This window comes from Stegastes partitus, unplaced genomic scaffold (assembly GCF_000690725.1).
Source record: "Stegastes partitus isolate 25-593 unplaced genomic scaffold, Stegastes_partitus-1.0.2 Scaffold329, whole genome shotgun sequence".
NCBI lineage: Eukaryota > Metazoa > Chordata > Actinopteri > Pomacentridae > Stegastes > Stegastes partitus.
The window spans coordinates 175792-185624 of record NW_007578060.1 but is presented as its reverse complement, the minus strand read 5'-3'; the positions used below and the strand labels follow the sequence as shown (position 1 = coordinate 185624).

Below are 9833 nucleotides of genomic sequence, written 5' to 3'. Positions count from 1 at the left end.
CTGCGAATTACACTGAAATAAGAGGAAGAACAGCAATTATTTGTTTTTTAATGTTTTCCTTAAGCTCCTCCATAGTTAGTTCACATTTTTGAGCAGCTTTTTCTTGTCCTTTTTGCACTGCATTATGGGATTTCAGCACACAAACCGCTTTCTCAGACATTCGAAATCACAAACGTTTTCTTTTCACTACTGCAAACACTGTAACTGCCCTTATAAAGTACGTACAGTTTAATTGGGACATGCTTCACCATTAAAATGCAGCTTTTACTTCAAGTCTGAATGAGCCATTTATGGGCTGTCGGTGGCTCGAGCTTGTTCATACTGTACACTGTATGTGACGTAACTGCAGAGATGACTGTGACCAGTAAACATGCCGACTTGCATGTTGAGAAATCCAACCGGATGTAGTGCAGTAGGACGTCTGGGTAGTTTTAGTAGACTACAGTTGGCATCTTTTCCTGTCATATTATGCAGTATAATGTTATCAGCATTAGAACACACCCCAGGTTTTTAATGCCTCGGAGGTCAAAGTTCGCACAAGTATAAAAGTATAAACTGATTAAGTGATGACATTTTATATCTGAAAGGTCATGTCTGGATGGAAACGAATGCAAAATGCAACTTAACTTAGAGGACAGTAATTTGAGTATATTTGATTTAGTTTGGGGCTGCTAGGTGTCTCGGTGGTTAGCATCATTGCCTCGCAGCTAGAAGGTCACTGGTTGGCGTCCTGGTGAGGACACCCGGGATCTTTCTGCATGGAGTCTCCATGTTCTCCCCGTGCAGCGTGGGTTCTCTCCGGGTTCTCCAGCTTCCCCCCAAAAACATATTGAGGTTAATTGGTGATTGTAAATTGTCCGTAGGTGTGAATGTGAGTGTGCTTGGTTGTCTGTCTCTAAGTGAGGATTAAGCGGTGTATAGATGATGGATGGATGATTTTACTTGACTAAAGCCTTTTTAGAGTTACCATCCTGTAAAAGTTGGATTCATTTACGAATAAGAAATAAAAAGGTTTAAGTTGTCCTGCTAACATACAGCACATGCAGCTAAGTGAGGGACATTTCAATGCTGCACAGTTTCAGGAACATCTGTGCTACAGGGGCGTAAAAATGTTTAGCTTTTTGTGAGCAGTCATTTATTCTTTGTCTAAGAAAAAGAAGGAAGCATCATTATAGTCACAGCAGCAAAGCATGATACAACACAACATCGTCTTTCTCCCCTACATCCCGTTCTTTTCTCCAACCAACCCACTCCACTCCCACTCTCTAATCCCCTGACATAATAAACCAAGGCAGCGCACATAGAGAAGAGCAACAAAAAAACGCACACAAACAGAAAAAGCCTTTCCCATACATCCTAACCGTTCCTCCCAACCTCGTTCTCCTGCTTTTCATTGATCGCAGGACCATTAAAGACAGCGTGAAGATGTAGTCATCCTAATCTTCTCCATCATTCTTGATAATATCCACTTAGATAGCTAAGACTGTACATAGAATTATGTCCAAAATATATAGAAAACTTTGAACCCTAAACTTAAGTTTTGTTTTTGTAGTTTTGTTGTTTTTGTTGTTTGTTTTTTTGTAGTTTCTGCAGAGATCTGGGAATGGCACCAAGTTTCTATTTAAAAACGTCCACTTAGGTAAAAAACAGACGATCAAACATGTTTTAAATAAAACTTCTACACATTTTATAGACTTCACCGCTTGAACTTGTTATTGTAGGGATTAATAACAGTATTTTAGGGGCATTAACCTTCAGAAGAGTGGTTTGAATATTCTGTTGTTATCTAGCTTGAACTTGTCATTTTAAAAAAAAAAGGTGTTTCTTTCACTCCTTGATATCTCTGGACGCCCCCTAAAGCAGTTTCTCACTCCGTTGTTTCCCTTCGCAGGCGGAGTCGGCTGAGTATCGCCTCCGTCTGGCTGAGCAGTCGGAGCGGCTGCAGAAGGCGGAAGAGCGGTCGGAGGAGAGGGATCAGCAGGTGGAGGAGCTGCAGAGGCTGCTGGGGGGCATGGAGGTCGAGAGCGGCACCCTCAAAGAGAAGCTGGCTGCAGGGGAGGCGGAGCTGCTGCAGCTGAAGTTACAGAGAGAGGATGGGGAGGAGAGTGAGAAAAGGTGAGATGGTACACAAAATAATACAGGATTTTGTGTTTATTTAAAAAAAAAAAAAACTCACTATACAGCATCTTATATGTTTGGATGTTGGTTTAATGAAAGTAACGCAGTTAAATTCCACTTTAATATCCTTTAGTATAAAAGAAATATATCTTTAAATGTGAGTGTGTTCAATTTTTTATCTATCAGCTTTCTTTCCAACATTTCTTCTTGTCAAAATTCAAAATAACTTGTTTGGAACTTTTTCTACTAATCAGTGGTTTAATACTTCATATAAATTTAAATGGAATTGTCTACTATATTTGTTTGCAGGTGTGCTGAGCTGGAGAAGGAGGTGGCCGTCCTGAAGGAGAAGATCCATCACCTGGACGACATGTTGAAGAGTCAGCAGAGGAAAGTCCGCCACATGATTGAACAGGTACTTACGGCACACGAGCAGGTCGGCTCTTAAGTGCAAAGTGACGCACACAAAATGCAGACGAGCTCCATGGTGCCCACAAAAGAAGCCATTAATGAGGAAATTAGATTTTGAGGAGGCGGACACATGAAGCAGAATTGATTCGTCAAAGACGAGGGTGGGGAGCGAAGCGGAAACGTGCGGTGAAACAAATCTCGCTCGTCATGAATAAGTGATGCTGCATCTGCTTGGGTGGGGAGGAAAAGCGTTTCTCCTGAGCGCCTCCTCATGTTTGTTTGTGTTTGTTTGTTCAGCTGCAGAACTCCCGGACCGTCCTCCAGGAGAGAGACCGAGTCATCAGGGATCTGGAGGAGCGGGTGGCGTTCCTGGAAGCCGAGGTCAGGAGCTTCATATTGCTGCGTTCATTAAAAATATATACATTAAAGGCTTTTTTATTTTCTCCTACTTAGACTTTTACTGCTGGTTTCATTAGGATAACCTACTTGCATCTTGTTTTCTGAAGTTTTTCTGCAAAGGCCAGCAAATTGCATGTTTTTTTTTTCATCTTTAACAAACCCTAATAGACCAAAACAACCTGATGTAGCTTATTCCTGTAAGCCTCTGTTGTCTGCTGGGTAGTCTGATCCACACGATGTAGGTTTAAGCCAGCCACTTTCACTGCACATTTTCAGACTTCTCCTATCTGTGTGTTACCATTTTCTAAATACACCTCTGCTACGGGAAACCACAACCTCCAAAAAAGAAAAATCCTAGTTTACCAAAGATTTGCATCATTCAGTGGGACACGTTGTTTTATTGGCAGTGCTCATGTCACCATTTTCGTAGGGGATGTGGCTCCAGCGTTTTCTCAGAATCAATACAGGTGGAATGTTTTTCCACGCAGGAAGATGAACACTGTCACTGAAATGGCTCAACTAGCAGGGCTGCCTCATGACGTGATCTCTTCAGTGTGGTAGCTTGCTAGCCTGGAGGCTGTTGCCGTTAGTAAAGGGGATTTTTTAAATCGTTACCAAACCGATAAGGAGAAGTGAAAGACAAAACTGTCACAGGCAGGTTGATACCTGCAGCCTACATCCGGTGAGTCAGACTACATGTCAAGCCTCACACCGAATGTGTATTCATCCACAGGGAAAAGTAGTCCACATAAAATACACCATTTACTCCCATTTGAGTACCTTTTATTAAGAACCACAGGCCCCAGATGTGTTAGAAAACTACTTAGCCTTTTTTTAATAATGAAACAGCCCTCTTTAAAGATTGATATCTTCATTAGGAACAAATAAATGTGGAGCAGAGTGTCACAAACAGACTGTTGGGAGGTGGAATAAAGCTGTTGTTTTGTTCTTTTCATTGAATTTGTTGACAGTAGAAAACTATATGATAACCAAAGCCTACGGTGGCCGGGAAGTACAAAACAAATTTACAAGTGGTGAAACACTTCTACAAGTAAAATCAGCCGGAAAGGGAATGTACCAACTCTGGGATTGAACCGGAAGTGGTACCAGGGAGCAGTCAGTAAGAGTTGTTGTTGTCATTTATGGAGTTCATGGTGACCCAAGATGGACAGCGACAGAGTGATGTTTTGCCCGTTTTGTGGCACACATGAGTCGATTAACACGGTCACAACCCGGCTTCATTCAGTTTGCTTTTCAGAGACCTCAAGCTGATGTGAACATCATGTAAACATGACATCATGTCTACGATCACAACATACGAGTTCCCTCATTAAAATATCTGATGCACTGCTGCAGCATATCTTCCGTCTGGTCCAAGCCCCTTAAAAATTCGAAAGACTGACCACACGAAAAACAAAACCACTTTAATTGGCTCATGTGTACCTCAAAACATCACTCTGTCGCTGTCCATCTTGGGTCACCATGAACTCCATAAATGACAACAACAGCTCTTATTGGCCGCTCCCCGTCACCACTTCTGGTTCAATCTCAGAGTTGGTACATTCCCTTTCCGGTTGAGTTCACTTGTAAAAGTGTTTCGAGAGTTTGTACATTTGTTTTGCACTTCCTGGCCACCGTAAAAGCTTCATCCTTCACTTTTCCAAGCTGACAAAGAGCTAAAATGTTACCGTGAATACTGGAAAACAGTGTCTTTATCTCTGCTTTTGCACCAGAAAAGTAAAACCAAAGGACACGTTTTAATGCCTTTAACCACGTTGTGTTTACAGAACAGAGAAATGCATGACCACATGGAGTACTTCCTGGCAGGCCAGGAGCCTCCACCTCTGTCTCCTGAGAACAAGCCAGAGGTTGTCTACAGGTGAGCGATCGCGTCTTCATTTCAACTTCTGCTCATTTTCTAACCCACGGCTAATTCCGTCCTGCTGAGCTCGTGCCTCGTCCTTTGTTTGATTTGTCATTTTTCTCTTTCGTGCAGCAAAACGCTGACGCCGACGTCACAGACCAACAAAGCCCTCCCGTTCATCAAAGTCATCGAGATCAAATCCTGAATGGCGCAACTACCAAAGGAATGACCAGAAGTAAAAACTGTGTAAATATATGTGTAACCAGCCACCAGTATACATAAAGTAGACCTGCAGTGAGCAAAAAAAAGAAAAACACAAAGCCTCTTTTAACAGATCTCATGCACGTTGGTCTCCTGTTAGAACCTTGTAGTTACTTTTAATGCTGTTCAACATCCCTTTTCTCAGCGAAAAACAGTTATCTGGGAGAAATCCTAAAAAGGACACAAGGAAAAAGCAATGCAAAGAATTTTACTGAACATCTTCGATGTTACATGGACACAGATCTGTGTACTTTCTCAGCATGTCTTCAGGATGCAGTGGCAGTAGCAAGAGTCCAGTACTAATCCCTGCTGGACCCCGGTTCTGCAGAATCTGAATAAGCTGTTTCACCAAGTCAGTGTACAAAGAAAGTCAGTTACAAATTCCTATTGTTATTATTATTATTATTATTATTAAATGTGCAAATAATCACGATGTGTTCAGCGATCGCGGGTTGTTTTCAACCGACGGCCTCCTGGACGTCAGTCCTTCAGGGTTCAGGGTCAGATTCCTCAGTGCTTTGCACCACATTGCCAATAGCAGGCATGCAGTTAGCTGCGTCAAGGTCGAAACATGACTTATGTTGAACTTAAATAGATTTTTCGCTGTCATTAGAGCAGGTTAAACATACAAGAGTGAAAAAGTTACTTATATATTCTACCGTCTTTGCGTAGTGCTGGCGAATGCTTTCTAGAGGCTCTTTAACTTCTCGTCTTCTCTGCCAAGTGTTGCCTCAACGTGCTCGTTGTATTTTCTGTTTGCGTGTAAAGGCTGCATATTTAAAAACGCTGATTTAACTCATAATCTTACGTAATCATTTGTTGTTTGTGTGGACTTTCTTTCTTTCTTTCTGTAAAATACCAGGATGAACATTTTTATAACGTTACCATTTACTGTGAACATTGTAGATAGATACACTGAAGTTCATTCTTTGTCCTGTTATTGTAGACTTTGTCCAGTTTTATTTAAGTCTAATAAAAGAAAAAACTTGTTTTAATTGGCTTATGTGTTGTTCTGTTTTACAGCTTTGATCATGTGTTGCTCTGTAACCTTGTACTGCCACCTAGTGGACATATTACAGACACTGAATATGCAGAGAAGAAGGATTTTTATCTCAAACCACAACCGTGTACAACCGTCACATAAATCCAAACCAACCAGTATCAATTAAATAAATTAAATTATCACCATAAATATGTTACATTTGTACAAACACATATTTAGAATTACAGTAATATTTACATTTGGACCAATGAGCGGAAAAAAGACCATTTGAATCCAGGTGTAATGAACTTTGCTGTTTTTACAAAAATAACTTAGCGATCTTTGCAACAATCATATCTGTCCTCTGAACATAATTTAGGTCCAAAATAAGACCACAGGCCTCAGTGGAACACAGACGGGCTTCACCATAAAAAAAGAGGAAAAAAACAATTCTCCATCTGAACTAAAGGAGTCGTCCCAAAACAAATTTGCTGGTTTAAAGCTGAACTTGAAGGTACAGTCTGTTCCAACCCCTTGTTTCCCAGCAGACTGTGTAATCATTACGCTACACGCTCACACGCCACACAAACGCTCTGACGGTCCTCATTTCACAGTGTGCTCTCCAGCGTGTTGTAGTTGTCTTTGAAACTTTTGAGCTCCAGGAAGTGTTTGGGCCTCTTGCTGCGCTGGCCGGTGGAGGGCAGGTAGGTGACCTGGATGGTGGAGGCCGTGCTCCGGACAGGAGAACCGGTCAAGTCCTTCGCCGCAGACTGGTGATGCTGGTCCAGGCTGGTGGAGCTGGAATAGGCCTTGACCCTGAGGGGGGGCAGAGGAAACAGATTATACCAAAAGCTTTACTGTGGAAGACATAAGGAATTCACAAATGTAATGTATCATTAATACAAGGACACAAATTAATCCTATTCATGGGCATTTTATTTAAAAGTTGCTGCAGATCTTTACTACAAAATGTATGATTGTGCTTATGTGTAAGATTAAAATTAATTCAAATAAATTCATTGTCATTGAGGTGTCACATTTAAAGAAGTTATTTGTCCAAACAAAAGAGGACAGAGGATTAAATCCCTGCTGTATGTGTGTGTTGACTCAGCAGGACTAATATTAAATGTTTATCTAGAGGAGAATAATTATTTGAAGGCAATGCAGAACGCCTGAAAGCTTCACTGCATTACATTATATTTAGTCACCTTGTGCCTGAATCTAGTAATTGCCTTCAAACAAATAAAAGCATTTGCACCACAATGAAACAGAAAAAGGCCCAAACAGGTGCACAAAGAATGCAGGAATCTGAGTGCTGGATGTTCAGATTTTTATGGAGGAAGACCGGCAAACAGACAATGCGTCCCTATTGTTCAATCAGAACCTACACCCATGCTTGTTCCAACAACGATTAACGGTTTCAAGTCTGGACCAGCAGGGCGGCACTTACACGTCAGCCAGTTCGTTGAGAGCTTGTTGGTATTCAAGAAACTCGGCTTCCCCAAACACCTGAAACAAAAAGTCAGAATCTTACAGCAGCTAACAACACAGCTCTTCTACACATTAGAATAAGCTGCTATGGTGACATTAAAAAACACCAACCCCGGTCCCATGGCGAGCGCTGTCGTAGCCTTCGAGCAAGCGATCGATAAGCGCGCTGCGGCTGCTCTTGATCAGAGAGTGGGAGTTGCGCAGCTCCAGCAACCAGCTCCGGAAGCTGCGTCCAGTAAAGGCACTGGGACTGCGGCTTATCTCCTGCAGGGGGATTCCTATCATCCATAGAGGTTCAACAAGGAAGAAACAAACATGACACATTGAGTCACTGCATTAAAAATGTGACGGCAATCATAAGTGAACCACGTTTAATAATTACATTAAATACTAATTATTTTCGCTGTTGCTTCTCTATGGGCGGTAATAGCTTAAGTGGACTTGAGAGAATTATTGAGTGTGACTTTAATAGAGGGCTGCAAGGTGGCTCGGTGGTTAGCACCATTGCCTCGCAGGAAGAAGGTCACCAGTTCTCGTCCTGGTGAGGACACCCAGGATCTTTCTGCGTGGAGTCTCCATGTTCTCCCCGTGCAGCGTGGGTTCTCTCCGGGTTCTCTTAACATGTTGAGGTTAATTGGTGATTCTAAATTGTCTGTAGGTGTGAATGTGAGTGTGCTTGGTTGTCTGTCTCTAAGTGCAGCCCTGTGATAGACTGGTTACCTGTCCAGGTGAACCTGCCTTCACCCTGAGTCAGCTGGGATAGACTCCAGCCCCCCAAGACCCAAGTGAGGATTAAGTAGTGTATATACAATGGATGGATGGACTTTCATGGAATCAGCTGTGTCTCACCTGAGTCACGGATGGCATCCAGAGCTTTCATCCTGTACAGGTAGTTGTAGCAACCTTTGAAACACAAACAGGATTTTGTCACATTATAGAAAAAGGACAATAGACGCTGAGAGGAGATCCGTTTGACAACAAGATGGGCTGAAAAGGTAACATACTAATTTGGGATTGTCGCTTCAGCCTGTCATCTTCTTCTGCCAGGAGACGAGGTTCAAAACGGATCTCCTGGACCTTAGACAGCCTGGAGTCAATCTCTTCCCTCAAACCCTGTAAATGAACACAGAGAGAAAACACAGGGCTCATGAGCATCTGCTGCCCCCTGACAACACAACAGGTAACTTTGATGGTAACAGTGGTGTTTCAGCTCACCTTGGGTGCATTGTGGCCAATAGGAGCATGGGGTCCGCGGCGAGATCTCATTGCAAAACGCATGATTTGCCTTTTGACGAAGATGAACAGCAGCACGAACACCTGCACACAAAACCAGCTGTTTAAGGGACGTCACAACCACACGACCTCATATCAGCTATCAGCCCAAACAGCGTCTTACTCACCAAACTGCCATAAGCCATGACCAAGACAACGTTCACTCCCGACAACGGCGATGATTCTGCCATGCTGTCCGTCTGTCAGTGTGTACACTTTATCCACAGGTCGGTTAGCTAGCTAGCAAAATAAACCTACCTGATTTTGCTACATTAGCTTGGTAGCTAACAGTCGGTTGTTCATTTTTTCTATTATAAATATTCACAACTACAGTACACACGAGCAGGTACCTAACAGTTGACAATTTTGAAAAGAATCTTCTAGAAAGAAAAAACACAATTCAGGTACTGAGCTAACACTCCTCTTCATTACGCAGTTTAGCCTGTGTTAGCTTTGCGCCGACAGTGCGACAGAGACAGCTGATTTACGACCGCTAAATTACCGTAGTAACCGGATGACGAGGACAAGCCACAGCAAACGCTTCATTTTTTATGAACAGTTATTATGGACCTATAAAACCTATTACTATCTACTTTTTGTTTGTTTTTGTGTTTAGATTTGTAATATTTAGTTTCTTGTGTGCAAAATTACATGCAAACACAATAAGTAGTTTTAGATTATGATGTTTCATGCTGAACTTCATCCATATAATTGCCTGATTGTAGCCGTATTGAATTGAATTTCCCTTCTGGGATAAATAAAGTATTTTTCATTCATTCATTTCATTATTTTTATATTTATATGGATAATAACTTTTCTTTATACAGCAGCTTTTTAAAAAGATCTTTAAAAGCAGGACACTCAAAAGGCAACATAACAGCAATTAAGGCAAAGTTGAAACTGAAATATCGCTGACACAAAATAATAAGTAAATACCAGTGAAATAATACAAGTGTCCTTACATGTCTACACTACATCACAATATTTCTATTATGCATGTGTATATTACATATTTTTGTATTATTACAGAATGGT

The 9833-nt window shown here is 41.7% G+C and overlaps 2 protein-coding genes across 3 annotated transcripts in view; one reads left to right on the top strand and one right to left on the bottom strand.

Annotated features, from left to right (window-relative positions):
• tuft1b (tuftelin 1b) overlaps window positions 1–6048 on the top strand; it is a 26211-nt gene extending 20163 nt beyond the window's left edge. For both annotated transcript variants that reach the window (XM_008283851.1, XM_008283852.1), the window contains exons 8-12: window positions 1892–2115; window positions 2428–2533; window positions 2827–2910; window positions 4716–4807; window positions 4925–6048. In XM_008283851.1, coding sequence (XP_008282073.1) covers window positions 1892–2115; window positions 2428–2533; window positions 2827–2910; window positions 4716–4807; window positions 4925–4997 — 579 coding nt within the window. In that variant the 3' untranslated portion in view covers window positions 4998–6048. The remainder of the gene's footprint in view (window positions 1–1891; window positions 2116–2427; window positions 2534–2826; window positions 2911–4715; window positions 4808–4924) is intronic.
• A 94-nt stretch (window positions 6049–6142) lies between these two features.
• Window positions 6143–9241, bottom strand: LOC103358755 (uncharacterized protein C1orf43 homolog). Its single transcript, XM_008283850.1, has 7 exons — window positions 8927–9241; window positions 8742–8843; window positions 8531–8639; window positions 8376–8429; window positions 7638–7804; window positions 7486–7544; window positions 6143–6851 (listed from the first exon to the last, which is right to left on the bottom strand). The coding sequence occupies exons 1-7, from the start codon at window positions 8987–8989 to the stop codon at window positions 6644–6646; spliced, it is 762 nt and encodes a 253-aa protein (XP_008282072.1). The 5' UTR covers window positions 8990–9241; the 3' UTR covers window positions 6143–6643.
• Between the last annotated feature and the right edge of the window lie 592 nt (window positions 9242–9833).